The sequence below is a fragment of the Bombina bombina genome, chromosome 3 (assembly GCF_027579735.1).
Source record: "Bombina bombina isolate aBomBom1 chromosome 3, aBomBom1.pri, whole genome shotgun sequence".
Lineage (NCBI taxonomy): Eukaryota > Metazoa > Chordata > Amphibia > Anura > Bombinatoridae > Bombina > Bombina bombina.
The window spans coordinates 214,160,904-214,187,995 of NC_069501.1; the positions used below are offsets into that span (position 1 = coordinate 214,160,904).

Here is a 27,092-nt window from a genome sequence, read left to right on the forward strand (position 1 = left end):
AACTAATTGTACTGACAATTATAAAAAGAAACTCACTTCAAACATAATAAAATAAATGATTTATAAATAATTAAATTACAATAACCGTAAACCAACAGACTGTATTAGTTTATAGAGAATATAAATTATAAAACTTCAGGATATTCTGAAATGGATTTACACGTAGACAATTTATTTATATATTCTTCTTTATCTAACCAGCTCCTAGGTGACAGTTCAATATTTATTAGTATCTATAACTTATTAAAGTAATTGTAAAGGAGAGTAGTACACGTTATATAAAGTTAGAAATAGTTAAGTAATGTATACTTAGATTTGAGATTTTTCTGTTCGAGCTGTCTTGTCTAAAATATGACATATAAAGATGACCAGTATGTTCATCAGTCTCCTGCATACATTATTCACACAGCATCTGAGAGTGACAAATGTTCATTTCTGATATCTCACTTAGAGAACTTTTTTGGAATGAAACACAGTTTCCCTACATAATAGGTCCTTTTTTCCATTGTATACTTTCCTTAGGTAATATCCTCCCTGAATTGCAACCTTTTCAGGTACAACAAATGCCTCAAACCATTTAAAGGGACAGTATACACCAATTTTCATATATCTGCATGCAATAGGCACTTCTATAAAGAATAATATGCACAGGTCTAAAAATCCAGTATAAAACCTTTTAAAAACTTACTTAGAAGCTCCCAGTTCAGCACCGTTTATGAGGTTAGGCTGGGACACCCAGTGAAAGGGGCTGGGAAATAATTTACAGCAGACAACCCCCCCCCCTCCACACATTTTAAAAGACAGATTATACACACAGGAGCCGCATGAATCTGTAGACATCAGTATACAGCTAAATCTTTGGGGCTGAAAATCCATTTTTACAAAAACACTCCCAGCTGAGCTATATAAAAGGATCATCTACAAAACATTTATGCAAAGAAAAATCTAATGTACAATGTCCCTTTAATCAAATTGTGATGGAATAAAACTGATCATTTGTGCATAATGTTTTGAGTCACTATAGCTGTAGTAACCCTGGGCTGTTCCTTCCTTCCAGCAGACAGGAAGAAAAATGTTCAAACTATACGTAAGATATCCCCAAAAGTACTAATTGAAGATTTCTTCCCCTGTCATCAAATCCCCAAAAGTACACTGGTCTAATTTTTATCACACCCATGAAAGAGAAGAATATGCTCATTGTAAATTAGTCCAGAGATACCATTATATTAAGTGTATAACAAAGATACCAATGATCAAAATAAATAACATAAGATGATAATAAATACAACAACAGTTTATGTAAAATTAAATCCCTTTTAAAAAACTAATATGAGTCACAAATTAACTTGTATGCTGATGCTAATTAGCAACACGTGTACCTTCCTATTACATTCTACACTAGGGCTGCAACTAACAATTATTTTCATAATCGATTAATCGGCCCCTTAGTTTTTCGATTAATCGACTAATCGGATAAAAAGAGAATCAATAATAGTTTTCTAGGTTTTAAATAAAATCCACATAATGAGTGTTACAAATATAAACTTCAGACTAAAACTTTACATTAACACAACTGTTTCTTCAATTTTTAAGCAGCAGAGCACAGTTTTATAATTAAACAAAACCACAAACTGTTTGAAAAGAGGTAGAACTAGAAAGAGTTAGACTATCACTGTTAATAACATTCTGTTATTCACTCTTTCAGAAACTTTGCATTGAAATGCAAAAATCTCAACATGTCCACATGCTTCTGGCTAAGGCTGGTTCTCTGTTTGCAGCTATATTTCCTGCAGCAGAGAAAAGGCTGTTGAGGTGTATAAGTAGGGTTTTGCCAATTTCACCAAAGTGGGATATTTATCTTTATTAGCTCTTCACCAATGCTAAGTGTTTTCTACCTTGGCAAGGGACCTCTCAATAAAGTAACCCTTGACTTCATTCTAACATAAAAGTATCTTGAATATCTATATGCAATGGTAAATAACCAGCTATAAGGTTAGGGGAAATATCTAGTCCGCTCTAAAAATAACGAATATATACTTATAAAGGTTGAATCTGGTACATATTATCACAATTTATTAAAAATATAAAAAAAACAATAAAAAACAAATTCAGAAGCACTAAGGACTGTATATCAATAATAGGACAAAGCCTTACACATTTATTTATACAGTACATATAATCAGCAATAGCAAGCAATCTGCTAATAATTGTGCAAACAGATAATAGTGCACATCAATTTAAATAACTCCCATCAAACTAGGGGCAAGGTGTAAACAACAAGCTTGGCACTATATCATGAAAAGCATAGTTCCAAATCACCAGATTTAATATAAACAATACAAATGATGACTATTATATCTGGGTTGCACATAAGCCAGGGGTAGTTGTAAACTTATACTGTCCTGAAAAAGTGAAAAGTAAAATGTCTGTAGACGTCCTTTAGGCTAAGGACATAACCATAAAACACAATACCATGTGCAGGAGTTCACTGGAGTGAAGCAGCTGGTGTTGTGCACAGACCAACTAATTGCAAACCAACTAATCGATTATGATGAATAGCTGTTGCAGCTCTATTCTACACAATGGAGAATATACGATAATCAGGTACTTACTAAGAGCAGAGCTTCCAGCTGGTTGATGTAGATCTCCTCACTTGCTAGGACCCCAGACAGCACAAGTTGTCTCATTAACAGCCCCTTGTCTGATTCACTCTCCGCCTGAGGAAGACACAAGCAGAAACGTTTACACACGTTAGCAATATCATCATACACATACTGATGTTATTTTACAGCAGATATTTCTTTAATATGCATATAACAAATGTATTTACAGTACACTGGGGTGACAAGTTACTGTGACATGATGCACATAAATACACAAGCACTTGGAAATGGATACTGTCAACAAACATAGCTAGAAATGCATGTTTACTAAAGTACTTTAACATTCCCAGAGTGATTTGCTATACATAAAACAAACTTCTTAGAGGAGACAGAACTGAAAGATCCCCCGGTTATTTAGGTTTTGTGTAAAAAAAAAAAAAAAGTTGGAAAAAATAAATAAAAACAAAGAAGAGAGAAAAAAGAACATAATAATACTAAATTGAAAAAAAAAATATCTTTGAGGATACCACTCAACTTGAACAAGATAGATATCGGTGAGTAGGAGGCAGTCCAGTAAGAGATTCAGTTAGAACATCAATTTTAAAAAACAATGGCACAGATACCTCAATTTTCAGGACAAATGACTAGTTTCTTGCCTATATCGGCATTTACCCAGAGCTGTTTGAGATTACACACACCTGACTTGTAAAAAACAAGTCCATCCAAATTCCCCTACCGTACCATATCCCTCAAAAAATATATATCCCAATAATTACAAACATCATTTCATGTAAAAAAAATAAATATATATATATATATATATATATATATACACATACATACACACACAACAAGAAGAACAAAGGACAGAAGAACAGAAAAAGAAAATTCTGTAACTTCGTATTTAGATCAATGGCAAATTTCACACTCTAAGATGAATTCTAAGGGCTCGATTTATCAAAGACTTTGCAAACCTTTCGACCCCCTACGACTGCAGGTTCTCACAAGAGGAGGCAAATTTCAATTTCCCCAGTCTCGTCCGACTGTGGAGTTTGACAGCTCCTGCCCGTACGTGATTGGTTGTGCACGGTAGGGGTGAGCTGCAGCGGACAGGGGGCGCATATATTCGCCCATGTCCGACGCAGCTTGATAAATTAACCTCTAAATTCATCATTGGCTGCTAACACAAGCACTGGATTAAATGCAATTAGCTCTGTGTTGTATTAGATGCAGTTAACTCTGCGCTATATATACTGCAGGTCTTCATAATACAGACATTTAATATTCAGAAAGCACAGCATGACCAGGTCAGTACACTATATGGAACATAAACTGCACCTGAGGATTAAAAGATTTAGTTTTTCTCCTGTACCATTATTGTATGTATTCTCATGCAATTGCTAATTAAATATAAAAAAATGCAATAGTCTTGTTCAATTGTAAAAAAAACTGTTTAACCAAGAGGACATACGCACCTTAACCTTAAAAAATGATTGTTTTGAGTGTGATTTAAACCTGTGAGCTACTATATATCTGAGCTCTTTGGGCACTGAATAAGTCATTTAGTAATTTTGAAAATGACATTGCATACAAAAGTAGATTGATAGTACATCATAAACAATATATATATATTCCCTATTTTAAAGTAGGAGATTATTATTAGCATTACAATTCCCTAGGCTCTCTCTAATGTAAATAAATTCACTTTTAGAGGTCAGACCAGAACCCCAACTGCACATCTCAAATGAACTAAAAATTAGCTATACAAGATCAATTTACAACTGAAATTTATATAAACTGATGACTGACAGTCTGTAACTTGCAAAAAGCATAAAAGCTAAAGCAATCTGGTTATGAAGAAAGAAAACTTTTGCATTAAGACAAAATGAAATGTTGCAGCTATTTTCTAGTGCACGTCAATCAAAATAACTCAACTCAGAAGGTTTATAGCTCTGGATCTACTGCTTAATTTTTAATCAATCAAAGCTAAAAACAACTGTACTCCTAGAAATCTTTCTCCAGTTCATACAGGAGTTGTTTTATTCACGGTCAGTTTAATTGATTCAATGTGTCTGAAATTTGGCCGTGACTTACAAGCACTAAAAATAAACGGTAGTTTAATTCATGAGCTACTAAAAAAAAAAAAGGTGCTAAAGTCATTCTTTCTGTGCTGCGGCAGCTCGCTAAAGTCAGTGGCTCTGGCTGCCAACGGGCACAGAGCTCTTTACCAATAAGGTGACGTTTCCACTTGTAAACCAGTAGCCGTGCTAGGATGTCAGATCACACGTGCGGCTATTGGTTTAGAGCTGGAAACGTCACCTCATTGAAGAAGAGCGTTGTACTGTGGGTGGAGGGAGGCGCTGACTTTAGCGAGCTGCCGCAGTACAGAAAGAGTGAGTTTAGCACCCATTTTTTTAGTAACTGATGAATGAAACTACTGTTTATTTTTAATAATGGTAAATCCTAGCATTTTTTAAACACTTGGATTTACCATCACTTTAATTTAAACAATGAACAATTATAAGCACCTAAAAAACCATTTAACATGAATGGGCTAAAGAGAGACACAATTAATGGAGAATGAAAGGGTGCAGTCTCTTTTAGGTCATCATGCTATTCAGAGAGATATACCAGGGAATTCTTCTCTGAGACTAGCTTTAGTCTATACATTTGTATTGCTAATTAGGGGGACACTGATATTAGTTAGGCTAACCTCACTACCACAGCGAGTAGTGTGCAAATTACATGTTGTAATGAATTAATGCATATGATTTCTTAATTAAATTGTCAGTTTAACAGCAGGACATAGGGCTTAAAGGGAAAGTAAATCCTAGCGTTTTACAAATGCTAGGATTTACTATTGAAACAAATAAAGGGCACTAAGATACTTCATGTAGAAAGCTCCTTTATTTGATTCAATCGATCCGTGGGCTGCTGTACAAGGTAAAAACGGCGATCGATTGAATCAAATAAAGGAGCTTTCTACATGAAGTATCTTATACTTCATGAATGAAAGTCCCCTTTATTTGTTTCAATAGTAAATTCTAGCGTTTGTAAAATGCTCGAATTTTACTTTCACTTTAATAATAAAACACATTCACGATCATTATAAAACTACTGTTCTTCAATAAAAAAAACACTGCTTTAAAAAGTAGTAACTTCACAAACTATCAAATATTCATTAGTGAAGAAATTCAGATCTCAACCTCACAGAAAACAAAAATAAGTGTGCAAAGGTCATTATAGTGAAAAAGTGCATGCTCTAAATAATTGTATTACTATTAACCGTGCAAAGCTATGTTTTTAAACAGTTAGGTAAAGTCTCACTGGTCCTGAGCAGAAACAACCCAGCTGTGCAACTAGTGTTGCTGATTAGCTCAGGTGTGGTTGCCGCTTCAGACCAGCAATTCTCTGCAGCGCCTGAGGAATACTTTACTTATGTGTTTAACTCTTCTACTAAGGGTTATACACATAGCCTTGCTAATGAATGAGAACATGTCACTATCACTATAATGGTCCTCTAAGGCTAAGAAAGGAATCAATCTGGCAGTTCCCCCATAAATCCAGCTGTGCCTTTTATTAAATGTAAGATATTTGTACAAAAATAAACACTCGTCCAAGACTTATAATTAATATTAAAACTATAAAGAAAAAGAAAAAGCAGAAAAACAATGGATAATCAAGACACTGCTTATTATGGCAACTTACAAAACAATTTACTCACTGACTCATTCCATCACAAGGTTTAAAACCATTGCTTTACAATTACCCCTCATCATTTCAGTTATGTATCTGCACAGATCAGTCCCATACAGATAATCTACGTTCTTTCAAACAAGCAGCTCAGAAGCCTAAACTATTAAATAACAATTAAAGAAGAAAACTCGGAGATTTTGAAAATGTGTAACTCTTATCTTGTAAGAAATATGTGTTTAGCAATAAAATATGTATATTAGCTGCATTTGACACCCGATTGCTTCTGAAAGAATGATATGATGTTTAACTCCTCTCAACCTTCAACTCTATTCTAGCAACAGGTTTCTTTTAATTAAAACTATGCAGATAGAGCAGTATTGTTAAAGGGACAGTCTACACCTTAGGGATAGTCTAGTCAAAATTAAACTTTCATGATTCAGATAGAGCATGCAAATTAAGCAACTTTCTAATTATTATCATTTTTTTATTTATTCTCTTGGTATCTTTATTTGAAAATGCAAGAATGTAAGCTATAAGCCAGACCATTTTTGGATGTAGCCACCAATCAGCAAGAGCTACACAGGTGCTGAACCAAAAATGTGCCGGATCCTACGCATACATTAAAATAAAGATACCAAGAGAACGAAGAACAATTATTAATAGGAGTAAAATGGCTTAAGCAGTTATATACAAGCAATATAACAATTCTACAAATTAGAGCATTTTCTTTTTGTACATTTCTATCCCTTTAATTGATGATGTATAAAATGCATAGATAAACATAATATCTTAAATGTTCAGTTAAAGGGGCTGAAAAATTGGTTTCCTCTTAATATTTTTCCATTTGCTTGTTATAGCAGCTGAATAGTATTGCATGTATGATAAATTGCTCCTTTGCTTTATTTTTTCTCTTGAAATAGCTGTCCTTGTTCATTTGCGACATTTAAGATATTGGGCAGACTTGTAATCTTCTTTGTGCATATATACACAAAGGCAAATACTTAGGTACTGAAATATTCATTTTTAATTGTCAGAATAAACCTAAAACGTGCATGTTCCAATATGCGTCTTATCTTAAAGGGACATTGAACTTCTGAGTATAACTGCAGTAGCATAGTTGCTACTTTTGCACTTTTTCCCCTGCGACTGTGAATATTTTGTTTTAACTACTACTACTTATAAAGTATGGGTCATTTCTGCATGTCACCGCAGTGATTTAAACCCTAAACATCACATGGATGCTCAAAAATGCCCGGATTTACATTATACATCTGTATGATACAATTTAACACATTTGTCAAGTTCTATCCATCTCAGTGTGATTCCCGATACCATCATTCCCAAAAGGGAAATGATTTACAATATGTTATTAGTGATTCCTCTTACAATAGCAATAACAAGTGTAGAGAAGTTATCAGCTAAAACACAGAGATAGCCCAATCTCACATAAACCTCTTATAAAATGTAAGAAGAACACAGAAAACAAACAAAAAATATTACTTGCAATGATAAAACCCACCAGAAGTGTTAATGCTCTAAGATTTCATGGGCTGTCATACACTCTGTCTATTACATTAAAGGGACAGTCTAGTCAAAATTAAACTTTCATAATACAGAGAGGGGATGCAATTTTAAACAACTTTCCAGTTTACGTTTATCATCAAATTTGCTTTGTTCTCTTGGTATCCTTCTTTGAAAGCTAAACCTAGGTAGGCTCAAACTGGTTTCTAAACCGTTAAAAACCTCCTCTTATCTCAGTCCTTTTTGACAGTTTTTCACAGTTGAACAGTGCTAGTTCATGTGTGTCATATAGATAAACATTGTGCTCACCCCCGTGGAGTTATTTAGGAGTCAGCCCTGATTGGCTAAAATGCATATCTGTCAAAATCACTGAGATAAGGTGCAGTCTGCATATTTTTAAATACAAGGTAATAACAGAGGTAATAAGTATTACTATAACTGTGTTGGTTATGCAAAACTGGGGAATGGGTAATAAAGGGTTTATCTATCTTTTTAAACAATAACACAGTTCAAGTAGACTGTCCCTTTAACTCCACTAATGCAATATTAATTCACAATATAACTTGTTTAATGGAGAATTTTGCTATCAGTGACAATGTTATTTTTAAGTACTACCTGACAGCAAAAGACAGTTATATTATTTCAGCTTTTGTCAGTTTAGAGAGAATTGACACTGGGGGGTAGTTATCAATCTACTTTTCTGCCTTCGCCGGCCCAATACGCCCGCCTAAGCTCGCCTACCTTCGCTGCCGCGGACCTTGAATACGTTCGCCTAAGTTATCAAATAAAGCTGTCAAAAAGCCGCGGGGCGATGAGCAGCGGACTGTGAGAGTTATCTCGCTGCTCTTCGGGTGTTTGACAGCTTTATTGCTAGCCTGTCACTAAGCACCCACACTAAACTACACTGTTCTACCCCCTATACCGGCGCCCCCGGAGCCCCCCGCAACTAAATAAAGTTACTAACCCCTAAACCGCCGCTCCTAGACCCTGCCGCAACTCTTATAAATGTATTAACCCCTCAACCGCCGCTCCCGGACACCGCTGCCACCTACATTATACATATTAACCCCTATCCTGCCCCCCTATACCGTCGCCCTCTATAATAAAATTATTAACCCCTATCCTGCTGATCCCGCACCTCGCCGCAACTAAATAAATAGTTTAATCCCTAAACCGCCGCTCCCTGAACCCGCCGCAACCTATATTAAACCTATTAACCCCTATCCTGCCCTCCCTACACCGTCGTCACCTATAATAAATTTATTAACCCCTATCCTGCCCCCCACTACACCGCCGCCACTGTAATAAAATTTGAACCCCTAAACCTAAGTCTAACACTAACCCTAACGCCCCCCTAACTTAAATATTAACTAAATAAATCTAAATAATATTTCTATTATTAACTAAATTAATCCTATTTAAAACTAAATACTTACCTTTAAAATAAACCCTAATATAGCTACAATATAAATAATAATTACATTGTAGCTATCTTAGGATTTATTTTTATTTTACAGGCAACTTTCAATTTATTTTAACTAGGTACAATAGCTATGAAATAGTTATTAACTATTTAATAGCTTACCTAGCTAAAATAAACTGAAATTTACCTGTAAAATAAATCCTAACCTAAGTTACAATTACACCTAACACTACACTATACTTTAATAAATTATTCCTATTTAAAACTAAATACTTACCTGTAAAATAAACCCTAATATAGCTACAATATAAATAATAATTATATTGTAGCTATCTTAGGATTTATATTTATTTTACAGGTAACTTTGTATTTATTTTAGCTAGTTAGAATAGTTATTAAATAGTTATTAACTATTTAATAACTACCTAGCTAAAAGAAATACAAAATTACCTGTAAAATAAATCCTAACCTAAGTTACAATTAAACCTAATACTACACTGTCATTAAATTAATTAAATAAACTACCTACAAATAACTACAATTAAATACAATTACATAAACTAACTAAAGTACAAAAAATAAAAAAAGCTAAGTTACAAAAAATAAGTTACAAACATTTTACAAATATTACAACAATTTTAAGCTACTTACACCTAATCTAAGCCCCCTAATAAAATAACAAACCCCCCCAAAATAAAAAAATCGCCTACCCTATTCTAAATTAAATAAAGTTCAAAGCTCTTTTACCTTACCAGCCCTTAAAAGGGCCATTTGTGGGGGCAGCGATGGAACCGAAGTGGAACCGAAGTGGACATCCGGAGCGGAAGAAGTTAATCCTCCAAGCGGCGCTGAAGAAATCTTCCATCCGATGAAGTCATCATCCAGGCGGCGCTGAAGAAGTCTTCGATCCGATCAGCCAATAGAATGCGAGCTCAATCTGATTGGCTGATTGGATCAGCCAATCGGATTTTTCCTACCTTAATTCCGATTGGCTGATAGAATCCTATCAGCCAATCGGAATTGAGGGGACGCCATCTTGGATGACGTCCCTTAAAGGAGCCTTCATTCGTCGTAGTCCGTCGGTGAAGAAGGATGTTCCGTGGCGGCAGGAGGAAGATTCAAGACCCGGCTTGGAAGATGACATTGCCCGGATAGAAGACCTCTTCAGCACCTCTAGGAAGATGACATCGCCCGGATCGATGACTTCTTCAGCGCCGCCTGGATGATGACTTCATCGGATGGAAGATTTCTTCAGCGCCGCTTGGTGGATTAACTTCTTCCGCTCCGGATGTCCACTTCGGTTCCATCGCTGCTCGGCTGAGTGAAGACGACTCAAGGTAGGATGATCTTCAGGGGATTAGTGTTAGGTTTTTGTAAGGGGGGTTTGGGTTAGATTAGGGGTATGTGGGTGGTGGGTTTTAATGTTGGGGGGGTTGTATTTTTCTTTTACAGGCAAAAGAGCTGAACATTTTGGGGCATGCCCCCACAAATGGCCCTTTTAAGGGCTGGTAAGGTAAAAGAGCTTTGAACTTTATTTAATTTAGAATAGGGTAGGGCATTCTTTTATTTTGGGGGGGTTTGTTATTTTATTAGGGGGCTTAGATTAGGTGTAAGCAGCTTAAAATTGTTGTAATATTTGTAAAATGTTTGTAACTTATTTTTTTATTTTTTGTAACTTAGCTTTTTTTATTTTTTGTACTTTAGTTAGTTTATGTAATTGTATTTAATTGTAGTTGTTTGTAGGTAGTTTATTTAATTAATTTAATGATAGTGTAGTATTAGGTTTAATTGTAACTTAGGTTAGGATTTATTTTACAGGTAATTTTGTATTTCTTTTAGCTAGGTAGTTATTAAATAGTTAATAACTATTTAATAACTATTCTAACTAGCTAAAATAAATACAAAGTTACCTGTAAAATAAATATAAATCCTAAGATAGCTACAATATAATTATTATTTATATTGTAGCTATATTAGGGTTTATTTTACAGGTAAGTATTTAGATTTAAATAGGAATAATTTATTAAAGTATAGTGTAGTGTTAGGTGTAATTGTAACTTAGGTTAGGATTTATTTTACAGGTAAATTTCAGTTTATTTTAGCTAGGTAAGCTATTAAATAGTTAATAACTATTTAATAGCTATTGTACCTAGTTAAAATAAATTGAAAGATGCCTGTAAAATAAAAATAAATCCTAAGATAGCTACAATATAATTATTATTTATATTGTAGCTATATTAGGGTTTATTTTAAAGGTAAGTATTTAGTTTTAAATAGGATTAATTTAGTTAATAATAGAAATATTATTTAGATTTATTTAATTAATATTTAAGTTAGGGGGGCGTTAGTGTTAGACTTAGGTTTAGGGGTTAATAATTTTATTACAGTGGCGGCGGCGTAGTGGGGGGCAGGATAGGGGTTAATAAATTTAATATAGGTGGCGACGGTGTAGGGGGGGCAGGATAGGGGTTAATACATTTATTATAGGTGGCGACGGTGTAGGGGGGGCAGGATAGGGGTTAATAAATTTATTATAGGTGGCGACGGTGTAGGGGGGGCAGATTAGGGGTTAATAAATTTAATATAGGTTGCGGCAGGGTCAGGGAGCGGCGGTTTAGGGGTTAATACATTTATTATAGTTGCGGTGGGCTCCGGGAGCGGCGGTTTAGGGGTTAATATGTATAGAATAGCTTGTGGTGGGCTCTGGGAGCGGCGGTTTAGGGGTTAATCAGTTTATTATAGCTTGCGGTGGGCTCCGGGAGCGGAGGTTTAGGGGGTAATAACTTTATTTAGTTGTGGCGGTATAGGGGGGACAGATTAGGGGTGTTTAGACTCGGGGTACATGTTAGGGTGTTAGGTGTAGACAGCTCCCATAGGAATCAATGGGATGTCGGGCAGCAGCGAACTTGTACTTTCGCTATGGTCAGACTCCCATTGATTCCTATGGGATCCGCCGCCTCCAGGGGTGGCGGTTTGAAAACCAGGTACGCTGGGCCGTAAAAGTGCCGAGCGTACCTGCTAGTCATTTGATAACTAGCAAAAGTAGTGAGATTGTGCCGCACTTGTGTGCGGAACATCTGGAGTGACGTAAGAATCGATCTGTGTCGGACTGAGTCCGGCGGATCAAAGTTTACGTCACAAAATTCTACTTTTGCCGGTCTCAAGCCTTTGATAACTAAGGTGAATCAGTCTCGCCACAAATACGCTGCGGAATTCCAGCGTATTTGAGGTTGACGGCTTGATAACTACCCCCCAATGTATCAGGTTGCTTTCTTCTTCTATATAGCATAATATACCTTCATACTACCAAGAATTGAGCAAATTAGATAATAGAAGTAAATTGGAAAGTTATTTAAAATTGCATGCCTTATCTGAATCATGAAAGTTAAATTTTGACTAGACTGTCCCTTTAAGGCAAAAACAAAATACAATTTAGTGCTACCTGTGTTAAATGTATTCTGTATAAATAAAAAAAAATTGCTTTCTCTTACTCTGTATGACCGCACAAGAGAGTCATAACATATGGGGAGTTACACATGCAGCCATAATGGCGGGAAGTCAGAACTAGTTATGAGTATAGGGTTAACCCATGACTGGCAGAGAGGGTAAATGTGCTAAATACCTTTCTGGCAGCAAATGTGTTAGTAAGATGGTTAGTCAGGGATTAAACCCCAAGACTCCTTAAGAGTATTGCAGTGCTTTGTGAATAATATGTTGTACGCCTCACTTGTAGCCAAACAGGAGTGTTAGGCAATTTCCTTTTTTTTTTTAATCTGAGGCATTTTTGTCAGCAATTCAAAGTACATATTTAATATGGGTGACATTTTAATGTTGCCTTTTTAGGGACTTGAGACAATTTCAAGATGTCGTCATTTAGCTTGTGGCATTTTAGTAGCAAACTGCAAAAAAAAGAAAATTAGACTCATTATTAACATCTAGTCAAACATGTCTCTGTACTGTTACAGATATCAGCAGAAGCAATGTTTTACTAAAATGCGGCGTGACCTGCAGATATATTTAGGATAGGACACACAACTTAATTGTGCATCTACTGTTAGCCAACACGGATAGGCTGGATGTAGCTATGTAATAAAATGATGACTTCTTCCCTTATGTAGCATCATCTTGCAACAACAAAAATCTATTGAACTGCAACACTCAAGGGGTTAAATTAAACAGACTCATAAAAAGGCAGTCCACAGGAAAACGTCTTAGAATTGCGGGCAGTTTGCAGAGTTCTGTGCACAGATCTGAAGAGCAAGTCGGACTCTAGTTGAGCAACGCAACCAATGACACCAACATCAAATGTCAAATATTTTCCAACACCTTAAAGGGATAGTAAACCCCAAAATTTTCTTTATGATTTAATTAGAACATACAATTTTAAACAACAATCAAATTTAATTATATTATCAAATGTTCTTCCTTCTCTTGTTATCCATTGCTGAAAATATCTATTTAGCCAATCACAAGAGACAAATGTGTGCAGGCACCAATTAGCAGCAGCTCCCACTAGTGTAGGATATATTCATTTTTTTAACAAGGGATACTAGGAGAACGAAGCACATTTGAAAATAGAAGTTAATTTAAAAGTGTCTTAAAATGACATGCTCTATCTGAATCATGCAACTTTAATTTTGACTTCCCTATCCCTTTAACTGATTCCAGTATACTAATGGCTCTCACAAAGGTTAGAAACGTGCGTTACTGCAAGGTATTTAAAGAACAAGTTTGTAAAGCTATACCTATTTCATTTGTCTAGACCTTTAGATAAAACAAACACAGAAACATTAAATAAAACAAATGGAATTGGCATTGTTACTCTTTCTTGAACATTTCACCGACAAGATGACTAGAATATTTTGCACTAATACTCAACGCATTGCAGGCCTCTGACATTCAAGCCATCTTTAAACAACACCCTAAAAACATAATTAATGCTTACCAGATCAATTCCTTTCCTTCCTGGCATGGAGAGTCCACGACTTCATTCCTTACTGTTGTGAAATACAACACCTGGCCACCAGGAGGAGGCAAAGATACCCCAGCCAAAGGCTTAAATATCCCTCCCACTTCCCTTATCCCCCAGTCATTCTGCCAAGGGAACAAGGAAAAGTAGGAGAAACATCAGGGTTAATATAAAAAGGGAGACGCACATCAAAAACATACATTACGGGAGGGGTTGTGAACTCTCACTGCCAGGAAGGAAAGGAATTTATCTGGTAAGCATAAATTATGTTTTCCTTCCATAAGGCAGGGAGAGTCCACAACTTCTTTCCTTACTGTTGGGAAAACTATACAAAAGCTCCAGAGGACACTGAATGAATAACGGGAGGGAACAGAAAAGAGAGGCAGACCGTTTTCTGAGGGAACCACAGCCTGCAAAACTTTTCTCCTGAAAGCTGCTTCAGCCGAAGCAAACACATCAAATTTGTAAAATTTTGATAAAGTGTGTAAGGAGGACCAGGTAGCCGCCTTACAAATCTGATCCATTGAGGCTTAGTTCTTAAAAGCCGAGGTGGAACCCACTGCTCTAGTGGAATGACCCTTAATCCTCTCAGGAGGCTGTCATCCCGCTGTCTCATAAGCTAAGCGGCTGATGCTCCTCAACCAAAAAGATAGAGAAGTCGTAGTAGCCTTCTGCCCCTTACGCTTCCACGTATAGATGACAAGCAAAGAATAAGATTGTCTGAATTCCTTAGTAGCCTGAAGATAGAACTTCAAGGCACGAACCACATCTAGATTGTGAAGCAAACGTTCCTTTGCTGAAGAAGGATTAGGACACAAGGAAGGAACAACAATATTTTGATTAATGTTACGATCCAACACCACCTTAGGGAAGAACCCTAATTTAGTGCGTAAAACCGCCTTATCTGCATGAAAAATCAGATAAGGGGGGGTCACATTGCAAAGCAGAAGCAATAGCCAACAAAAAAAAAACCTTCCAAGATAACAATTTAATGTCAACAGTATGCATAGGTTCAAACAGAGCCTGCTGCAAAACACTAAGAACAAGATTGAGGCTCCAAGGCGGAGCCTCAGATCTAAACACAGGTCTGATCCTAGTCAGAGCCTTAACAAAGGACTGCACATCCGGAAACTCAGCCAATCTTTTGTGCAGTAACACCGACAGGGCCGATAGATAGAGGCTCCAAGGCGGAACCCCAGATCTAAACACAGGTCTGATCCTAGTCAGAGCCTTAACAAAGGACTGCATATCCAGAAGCTCAGCCAATCTTTTGTGCAGTAATACAGACAGGGCCAATATTTGTCCCTTCAGGGAACTAGCAGATAAACCCTTCTCCAGTCCATCATGGAGAAAAGATAAAATTCTGGCAACCTTAACCTTATGCCAGGAAAAAACACGCTCTTCACACCAGTACAATTAAATCCTCCACACTTTATGGTAGATATGACGAGAAACTGGCTTACAAGCTTGAACCAGAGTGTCAATAACACTCTCAGAAAACCCTCTCTTGGCTTAGACTAAGCGTTTAATCTCCACGCAGTCAGCCTCAGAGAATCTAGATTTTGATGAACAAAGGGACCCTGTATCAGCAGATCTCTGCGACAAGGACAGGACATCCCCACCAGATCCGCAAACTCCTTGTGGTGGAGAGACCATTCCCCTGGGTGAAAGGATTGCCTGCTGAGGAAGTCCGTTTCCTAGTTGTCCACACCCGGAATGTGGATCGCTGACAGCGTACATCCGTGAGTCTCCGCCCACTTTAGTATCTGAGATACTTCTCTCATCGCCAAGGAACTTCTCGTTCCCCCCTGATGATTGATGTAGGCAACCGAGGTTATAATGTCTGATTGGAATCTGATAAACTGGGACGAACACAGAAGGGGCCAATCCTTCAAGGCATTGAAGATTGCCCTTAGTTCCAAAATATTGATCGGAAGGGAGAACGAGTCCTGAGTCCACAAACCTTGTGCTGTCTTGGTACCCCAAACGGCTCTCCAGCCGGAAAGGCTTGCGTCCGTAGTTACAATCTCCCAAGACGGTCTAAAGAAGTACATGCCTTGGGAGAGATGATCTGGACAGAGCCACCAACAGAGCGAGTCTCTTTACAGGTTGCCCAGCAAGATCTGTTGAGACAGATCTGAATGGTCGCCGTTATATTGTCTCAGCATGCATAGTTGTAAGGGTCTAAGATGGAATCTGGCAAAAGTGATGATGTCCATAAAAGACACTACAAGTCCGATTACCTTAACACACTGAGCCACTGAGGGTCTGAAGGAGGCCTGGAGGGCAAGACATGCATAAGTTAGCTTGCAATGTCTCTGATCTGTGAGGAATATTCTCATGGATATGGACTCTTTTATTGTCTACAGGGAATTCACTCATGCACTTGGAGTAAAAGAATTATTTTCCAAGTTTATCTTCCATCCATGTGATCGAAGAAGATTGAGAAGGGACTCCAAATGTTCATCCGCTAGACGAAAAGATGGTGCCTGTATCAAGATATCATCCAAGTAAGGCGCTACTGTAATACATTGTGTTCTGGCAACGGCTAGAAAAGCCCCCAAAACCTTTGTAAATATCCTTGGAGCAGTAACTAGGCCAAATGGAAAAGTTATGAACTAGAAGTGCTGGTCCAGAAAGGCAAACCTCTGAAAATGTTCCCTGTGAATCGGGATGTGAAGGTATGCATCCTTCAGGTCTATTGTGGTCATTAACTGTCCTTCCTGAACCAGAGGAAGGATTGACCGTATTGTCTACATCTTGAAAGATGGAAAACTCAGAAATTTGTTTAGGCACTTTAGGTTCAGAATTTAGATGAAAAGTTACCTCCTTCTTTTGAACCACGAAAAGGTTTGAATAAAACCCCAAACCTCTTTCTGCTGTAGGTACTGAGACAATTACTCCTAGAGAGGAGAGATCCAGTACGCAACCTAAGAAGGCAGCCCTGTTTTCTGACTTGTAGACAGACTGGAGAGTAGGAATCTGCCCCTGAGCGGATGAGACTTAAATCCTATCCTGTATCCTTGAGATACAACCTCCAAGACCCAAGAGTCCTGTACATCCTGGAACCAAGCATCTGAAAAAAGAGAGACAGTCTGCCCCATACTCGATCCGATCCGACATCGGGGGCCACGCCTTCATGCGGATTTGTTCTCGGTAGGCTTAGGCTTCTAAGTCTGTTTGGACTTATTCCGGGAGTACGCCGGCTTCCAAGTACTCTTGGGCTGCTCACACTTGGATGAGGATTGCTGTCGTTTTGACTTGTCAGCATGAAAGGTACGAAAATTACACAGTTGCCGTCCCTATAGGCCTATTCTTCTTATCCTGCGGTAGGAAGGCACCTTTCCCTACGGTAACCATAGAAATAATGGAGTACAGCCCTGGACCAAATAAAATCTTCCCCTTGAAGGGAAGAGAAAGGAGTCTGGATTTAGAAGTCATATTCGCAGACCAAGACTTCAACCAGAGAGCCTGGCGGGCTAGAACCTCAAAGCCAAAAGCCTTTGCATTTATGCGAATAATCTGCATATTCGCATCAAAGATGAAAGAGTTAGCAATTCTCAGTGCTTTAATGTTCTCCTGAATATCCTCGAGGGAAGTCTCCACCTCAATGAGCTTTGACAGAGTGTCGCACCACTAGGTAGCTGCTCCAGCAACTGCGGCTATAGCTGCTGCCGGTTGAAATAAAAACCCTGTATGTTGAAACATATTCCTCAGAAAAGTTTCCATTTTCTTATCCATAGGCTCTCTAAAAGAAGAACTATCCTCCAGAGGAATAATAGTATGCTTAGCCAGCGTAGAGATAGCGCCATCCACCTTAGGAATGGAGCGCCACAAATCTACTGTATTTGAGAGTCAGGAACTGCAAATCATTTTTTAAAAGTAGACGATGGGGAAAAAGAAGTTCCTACTCTTTACCATTTGTTGCTAATACTGTTCGCCATCTTAACTGGCACAGGAAAAGTCAGAGGGACCTTCCTATCTTCATAAACCCAGTCTAATTTAGGGATCTTAGGTTCCTCAGGGAGTGTAGCCTTTGGAACCTCTAGCATAGACAGAACCTCCTTTAGATTTAAAATTGAGCATCTGCCTTTTTTTATTAAAGGAGGGTTCCTCAGCTTAATGAAGGTTTAGAAACTGAAGTCTGAGACTCAGAAAGTTCACCAAATATTTAGATGACTTTAGGTCAGGAGAATTATGTTTAACCTTTCTCTTGCATTTGTTAGAGCAAGGTAAGGCACTCAGGGTCGCAGATCTCGCCGATTGCAACTGTGCAGTAAAGTCCGTTGAAAAAAAGCCCCCTCCAGATGGAGGATTAGATGAGCCATGGGGAACTGCATGTGGAGCGAGTAATGTAGAAAGGGTAGTAAATTCTCGGGACCCAGTTTTCTGAGAAGTAGACGGCTCAGAGGGGCTAATAGAGCTGTGTGTATTAGCAGGCTTGTCTCCATTCTTAGACTTTAGAACAGTGTTTAGGCAAATGGAACAAAATTTAGAAGGTGGGCAAACCACGGCCTCCTCACAATATAAATAGAAATTATTAATCAGTACAGAAGGAGCGGAACCTTCTAATGTAGTATCAGAATCCTCCATATCTTTGTATATACCCACAGAAAGAAAAACAAAAAGAAACGCTTTTATTTAAAAAAACGACACCTTAATACTCCCAATGACTGGGGCACTCCCCACCTCCTAGACCCTGACAGCTAACAGTGAAAACTCTCTCCTCAGGAATGATGTCTGCAGCAGGATCTTAGGAAATTAAAGAGACCGCACCCAGTCATGTGGTGCGTAAGACAGGACTTCCCCTGCTTATGAAAAAAGGTTGCTAAGCTGTTATGAGCTGCGCAACACTTCAAAAACGAAAGTGAAACCCGTTTGTTCAAAGCCAAGAAACACACAGTCTATGAGCCCCCCCCCCCCCCAAAAAAAAAAAACCTCTCACATTAAAGGGACACTGAACACAAAAAAAATATTTTGGGATTCAGATGGAGCATACAATTTTAAGCAACTTTTTAATTTACTCCTATTATCAATTTCTCTTGGTTCTCTTGCTATTTTTATTTGAAAGTGAATGCATTTAAGCTTCTTTTGGGTTCAGAACTCTGGACAGCACTTTTTTATTGGTGGATCAATTTATCCACCATTCAGCAAGAACAACCCAGGTTGTTCACCAAAAATGGGCCGGCATCTAAACTTACATTCTTGCATTTCAAATAAAGATACCAAGAGAATGAAGAAAATGTGATAATAGGAGTAAATTAGAAAGAAAGAAAAAATTTGGGTTCAGTGTCCCTTTAAGCAGATATAAATGCTCAAGCTGTTTAAATAATCTCCTGAAGGAGATTAACCCTTGAACCTATTGAATTATAAAGGAGCCACACTGTGACCCTGTATAGTGTTTTAAATTGTATATATAAAAAACGGTCTTACCCTCCAGGATCCATGCTGTGGAACAGGCACAGCTTTCTCAAGTGTGACAGTCTTGCAGCAGCGCTTCTGACATGGACTTGAATGTGCAAGCAGTGAAACTCGCCAACATTGATAGCTCAGGAGCTGTTAGCGACAATCTGGATGGGTTCACATCTCCAGACTCTAACTTTCATCAATACTCTCACTGAGAGGTTGACATGATTACTTAAAGGGATACTGAACCCAAATAGTTTCTTTCATGATTCAGATAGAGCATGCAATTATAAGAAACTTTCTAATTTACTCCTATTATCATTTTTTCTTCATTTTCTTGCTATCTTTATTTGAAAAAGAAGGTATATAAGCTAAGAAGCCAGACAATTTTTGGTTCAGACCCTGGACAGCACTTATTAGTGGGTGAATTTATCCACCAATAAGCGAGAACAACCCAGGTTGATCACCAAAAATGGGCCAGCTTCCAAACTTACATTCTTGCTTTTCAAATAAAGACACCAAGAGAATGAAGAAAATTTGTTAATAGGAATAAATTAGAAAGTTGCTTAAAATTGCATGCTATATCTGAATCACGAAAGAAAAAAATTGTGTTCAGTGTCCCTTTAAAACTCCAGTCCTTTTTTTTGTTGTTGAGGGGAACATACCCATTACAGGACTATCCAAATCTTCTGACACTTCTCTGCCACCTGCTATAGTGACGAAAGGCAAAGAATGACTGGGGATAGGGAAAGTGGGAGGGATATTTAACCCTTTGGCTGGGGTGTCTTTGCCTCCTCCTGGTGGCCAGGTGTTGTATTTCCCAACAGTAAGGAATGAAGTTGTGGACTCTCCCTGCCTTATGGAAGGAAATACACATACTACTATTTGAGCACAACTTCATTGTTTTTTTCTTAGTTTGAAATTTAAAAAAAAAAACAAACAAAAAAAAACACACAATGAAAGTTAGAATGTGAAGTTAAATAGTTAATCTAATGCACAATATGTACCTAAATTGATATTTATCAATAAATCAATCATTTTCTTCTTTACTAAAAGGAACATTAAGCACTGTTAAAGGGACAGTTTACTCAAAAATTTTCTCCCCTTTAATTTGTTCCCAATGATCCACTTTACCTGCTGGAGTGTATTAAATTGTTTACAAGTAGCTCCTTTACCCTTATATTGGCATTTAAAATTGTTGATTTAGCATGTGGTATCCCCACCTATTCTGAAAGTTTGTGGCCGCGTGTACCAGCTATAGATAAGCTTTGTAAACACAGCCAGCAGATGAAATTACACTCCCAGTGTGATATAGCAGAGATATAAGGTAATTAAATGTTGATTTTCCATTGTTCTCTCAAAGTACTGGTGATTGTTTTAAGTACAGATATAAGATAAAGAAGCAGGTATATTTGCACAATGTGATACAGTAATGAGATCGGATTATACCTACAAGCTCAACCCATTTAATTAGGTTGTGGCTTCAAAACACAAAATCAGAGCTTTAATATACACAAATAAGCCTTAAAAAGCTAATTTTCATACATTTTTTTACTCTGCAGTTGGTAAAAAAAGCAATTGTAAACACATTAAGGGAAAAACTATTTTACAGTATACTGTCCCTTTAAGTAGCCTTGTGTCATTGGTAGTAGATAGAGATTTCCCATAAGTCTCATTCCCTTTATCATCTATACCTTTTTAATTACTGTTTGTATATAGCCAGGCTAATACATATTTGATAAGAGGAGGATAAAGAGATTGTACACAAACATGATTTAGCGAAACTGACAGCATAAAACACACACAAAGGTGTGACAGGGCAGGTCTTCACATGATATCACTGGATAAATTGGTAAGCAGAAATGTAATTTTCTCTGCACTTGTGGGTTAGTACCATATAAAGACAAATATAGGCCTGGGTGGGAATGCAAATTAGAAAGAGCTTCCTAGCAAATGCTGCTTGTAAATTGGTAACATTAGTAAAGGTTTACAAGGAAGATCATATTCAATATTTATTAAGGAAACCTTTATGAAGCTAGAGTCCTCACCATAAAGGGACATGGTACCCAAATGTTGAAGCATTTAAAAGGGACAGTCTACTCCAGAATTGTTATTGTTTAAAAAGATAGATAATCCCTTTATTACCTATTTCCCAGTTTTGCAAAATATTAATATACTTTTTACCTCTGTGATTACCTTGTATCTAAGCCTCTGCAGATTGCCCCCTTATTTCAGTTCTTTTAACAAACTTGCATTTTAGCTAATAAGTGCTGACTCCTGGGTAACTCCACGGGCGTGAGCACAGTTGTCTATATGGCACACATGGCCTAATGCCCTCCAGCTGTGAAAAACTATCAAATGCATTCAGATAAGAGGTGGCCTTCAAGGGCTTAGAAATTAGCATATGAGCCTACCTAGGTTTAGCTTACAACTAAGAATACCAAAAGAACAAAGCAAATTTGATGGTTATATGTAAATTGGAAAGCTGTTCAAAATTACATGTCCTATCAGAATCATGAAAGTTTAATTTTGAGTAGACTGTCCCTTTAAAAGTGATGCCGCATGGCTGTAAAAAGTTGACTAGAAAATATAACCTGAACATCTCTATACAAAAAATATAAAATTTCCTCAGTAACCACTTCCCATTGTAAATGGATTTTCAGCAGCTAATCAGGATGCTAATCCCGTGATTTGCAAAGGAGCATGCATCTGGCATGTTCAGGTACTGTCACATTATTTCCCATTCATTTTAAGGAAGTTTACTATGAAATCTTGCAAGATTTCAGTAAAATCTCATGAGATCACAGTAAAGCAAAGCTAATAGGTTATTGTTTTTTTTTTTCTCTTTTCAACCTGCAGTTTGACATTAGCTGAATTGTTCACTGAGAACTTACTATTGTGAGCTGAAGAAATTTTGAGGAAAAATATATATTTTTTTATATAGAGATGTTAATGTGATCCCTTTAAAAAAATTTCTTTCTGAGCTTATAGACCAAAAGGATAGCAAAACAAAATAATTGACTGAAACTTTCTTTTCTGGAACAAAAGGAGAAAAAAAAAATTAAACATCTAAATAGATTTATTCAAAATAATAATTAAAAGCGCTGGATGTCAAGTGTACCAAAGTCTTGTTGTCATCATTAGGATTTGGGCACAAAAACAGAATAACAAACTCAGAATTACAGTATTAAAGGGGCATACAACAGTTTGGGTTTCTCAGCAATATGCATTGTGTATGCATCAGTGACAGTCTCAACTAAGGGTTAAAGAACAAGTATGCTTTGGAATTCTGCTCTTGTACGATAGATTGTGCATAAAGATCCAAAAATGTCTGGAAAGACTGGACTGACCAGGGAAGAGTACGGACACTCAAAAGTCATGAGAGTTATTTAAAATAAATAGTAAAATTCTTATTTATTAAATATAGCTTTAGGTTCCTCATGCGTCTTTTACAATATAGAATGGGTTTACATGACCTTACACAGTACTAAACCAACTGATAACATTAGGGGCTCCATGTACTAAGCAGTCAGCGAGCTACCCGCAACAAATCTCGCGTCAAAATTCGCAAACTGATATGTACAAAGCCGTCAATTATGTTAAAACTCGCATCTTTAAAATTGCGAGCGTACTTATCCGCCAAACCTCGCTACCGCTCCATTTTTCACTGTAATTAGACACATTTGACCACCAACTCGCCAAAAACGAATGTACTAAAAAATCTATTTGTCCGCTCGCTACAATTTCCGCTCCCACCTCGTTATTTTTGCCTCGCCACCTTTTAGGTGGCGGGCAAGGTACAAAACAATAGGAAAGTCAATCTAGACGCCAGTCTAGACATATATAAAAGGCAGTAATATCAGCATTGTACAGCATAACTGGCGTCTAATTTGTCTCTCATTTCCATGTACATAAATTGCGCCAAATTTGTCGACTGTAATTAAAGAGTAATCTATATTTTAAATTTGTATTGTATAGTTGTCAATCTTTATAATTATTTTTATATTAATATTTATATATTATCAGATCCAGATGAAGCCATATCCAAATTGTAAATAAATATTACAAAAATAACGCTGTTATCACTCTTCAAAAAATTTAGAACAATAATAAAGTTGTTTAGATAAGTTGAACTTTTATAGGAGCAAAATTCTATTCCCGCGACTACTATGATGTTCGTGACACCTTGCATGTCACGTGTTAATAATTGGCCAGACAATTCAACTGAAAGTTAAAAGTACATCAGCTTAGTCGCGGCGAGCGAGACGTCAAATTTATCAATAATCCGCCACTGCTCGCGGCGGGCTAGACTTGTCTATTTATTGGGGGATTATTAGTACATAGTGACAGCGGACACCATTTCGCCCGCGGCGAGTAACGGCGAGTTTATCCGCGTCTAAAATGACGGATGAATTGACGGCTTAGTACATGGAGCCCTAGGTCTTTTAAAACAAGAACATATTTTAATATGGAAATTCTTATTGAAAGAGAAAACTCATAGGCTGAAAATCTCTCATGAGCTTTGAGAAGAGTCCAAATTGCACAAACCAGGGGCGAGATTACATATACGGCGCAGGCTCATAAAGTGCCGTAAGTCGGATAAACTAGCGATGTCCAGAAATGAGCGTAAATATTAATTTCTGGAGTCGCAAGTGACTTACGGCACTTTTGAAACTGCCGGCGCCTAAGTAAAGTAAAAAAAAACATTTCTAATCTCCCGTAAAAGTCTAACACACCTTCCAAAAATAAGCCTAACACATAAAACCTCTACATCCGCAATCCCCCCTCTCACAACTTAAAATAAATGTATTAACCCCTAAACCGACAACTCCCCACAACGCAATATGAATAATTAAACTATTAACCCCTATATCCACCATCAAACCAACAACGCAAGTAACAACTAAATTATTAACCCCTAAATCCGCCAACCTCAACATCGCAAACTACCTATTAAAACTATTAACCCCTAAACCGCCAAAGCCCACAACGCAAATAAATAAATTACTAAGCCAATTAACCTAACACCGCCTAAATGTACACAAATTACCTAAATTACAAAATACTAAAGTTACTATTAAAATAAAAAAAACTAACACTAGTTTAAAAATAAAAATAAACTAAGTATAAATTAAAGGGACAGTCTAGTCAAAATTTAAATTCTGGTGTAGACTGTCCCTTTAAACTACAATTACAGAAAATAAAAAAATCTAAGATTACATAAAATAAAAAACAAAATTACCAAATTTACAAAAATTATACCTAATCCCTATGAAAATAAAAACAGAATTTATGTTTACCTGATAAATTTCTTTCTCCAACGGTGTGTCCGGTCCACGGCGTCATCCTTACTTGTGGGATATTCTCTTCCCCAACAGGAAATGGCAAAGAGCCCAGCAAAGCTGGTCACATGATCCCTCCTAGGCTCCGCCTACCCCAGTCATTCGACCGACGTTAAGGAGGAATATTTGCATAGGAGAAACCATATGGTACCGTGGTGACTGTAGTTAAAGAAAATAAATTATCAGACCTGATTAAAAAACCAGGGCGGGCCGTGGACCGGACACACCGTTGGAGAAAGAAATTTATCAGGTAAACATAAATTCTGTTTTCTCCAACATAGGTGTGTCCGGTCCACGGCGTCATCCTTACTTGTGGGAACCAATACCAAAGCTTTAGGACACGGATGAAGGGAGGGAGCAAATCAGGTCACCTAAATGGAAGGCACCACGGCTTGCAAAACCTTTCTCCCAAAAATAGCCTCAGAAGAAGCAAAAGTATCAAACTTGTAAAATTTGGTAAAAGTGTGCAGTGAAGACCAAGTCGCTGCCCTACATATCTGATCAACAGAAGCCTCGTTCTTGAAGGCCCATGTGGAAGCCACAGCCCTAGTGGAATGAGCTGTGATTCTTTCGGGAGGCTGCCGTCCGGCAGTCTCGTAAGCCAATCTGATGATGCTTTTAATCCAAAAAGAGAGAGAGGTAGAAGTTGCTTTTTGACCTCTCCTTTTACCTGAATAAACAACAAACAAGGAAGATGTTTGTCTAAAATCCTTTGTAGCATCTAAATAGAATTTTAGAGCGCGAACAACATCCAAATTGTGCAACAAACGTTCCTTCTTTGAAACTGGTTTTGGACACAGAGAAGGTACGATAATCTCCTGGTTAATGTTTTTGTTAGAAACAACTTTTGGAAGAAAACCAGGTTTAGTACGTAAAACCACCTTATCTGCATGAAACACCAGATAAGGAGGAGAACACTGCAGAGCAGATAATTCTGAGACTCTTCTAGCAGAAGAAATCGCAACTAAAAACAAAACTTTCCAAGATAATAACTTAATATCAACGGAATGTAAGGGTTCAAACGGAACCCCCTGAAGAACCGAAAGAACTAAATTGAGACTCCAAGGAGGAGTCAAAGGTTTGTAAACAGGCTTGATTCTAACCAGAGCCTGAACAAAGGCTTGAACATCTGGCACAGCTGCCAGCTTTTTGTGAAGTAATACCGACAAGGCAGAAATCTGTCCCTTCAGGGAACTAGCAGATAATCCTTTTTCCAATCCTTCTTGAAGGAAGGATAGAATCCTAGGAATCTTAACCTTGTCCCAAGGGAATCCTTTAGATTCACACCAACAGATATATTTTTTCCAAATTTTGTGGTAAATCTTTCTAGTTACAGGCTTTCTGGCCTGAACAAGAGTATCGATAACAGAATCTGAGAATCCTCGCTTTGATAAAATCAAGCGTTCAATCTCCAAGCAGTCAGCTGGAGTGAAACCAGATTCGGATGTTCGAACGGACCCTGAATAAGAAGGTCTCGTCTCAAAGGTAGCTTCCAAGGTGGAGCCGATGACATATTCACCAGATCTGCATACCAAGTCCTGCGTGGCCACGCAGGAGCTATCAAGATCACCGACGCCCTTTCCTGATTGATCCTGGCTACCAGCCTGGGGATGAGAGGAAATGGCGGGAACACATAAGCTAGTTTGAAGGTCCAAGGTGCTACTAGTGCATCCACTAGAGCCGCCTTGGGATCCCTGGATCTGGCCCCGTAGCAAGGAACTTTGAAGTTCTGACGAGAGGCCATCAGATCCATGTCTGGAATGCCCCACAGGTGAGTGATTTGGGCAAAGATTTCCGGATGGAGTTCCCACTCCCCCGGATGCAATGTCTGACGACTCAGAAAATCCGCTTCCCAATTTTCCACTCCTGGGATGTGGATAGCAGACAGGTGGCAGGAGTGAGACTCCGCCCATAGAATGATTTTGGTCACTTCTTCCATCGCTAGGGAACTCCTTGTTCCCCCCTGATGGTTGATGTACGCAACAGTTGTCATGTTGTCTGATTGAAACCGTATGAACTTGGTCCTCGCTAGCCGAGGCCAGGCCTTGAGAGCATTGAATATCGCTCTCAGTTCCAGAATATTTATCGGTAGAAGAGATTCTTCCCGAGACCAAAGACCCTGAGCTTTCAGG

The 27,092-nt window shown here is 37.7% G+C and overlaps 1 protein-coding gene across 3 annotated transcripts in view; it reads right to left on the reverse strand.

Moving 5' to 3' along the window:
- ABR (ABR activator of RhoGEF and GTPase) overlaps window positions 1–27,092 on the reverse strand; it is a 1,041,787-nt gene that overhangs the window by 412,307 nt on the left and 602,388 nt on the right. For all 3 annotated transcript variants that reach the window (XM_053706127.1, XM_053706128.1, XM_053706129.1), the window contains one exon: window positions 2,613–2,717. In XM_053706127.1, coding sequence (XP_053562102.1) covers window positions 2,613–2,717 — 105 coding nt within the window. The remainder of the gene's footprint in view (window positions 1–2,612; window positions 2,718–27,092) is intronic.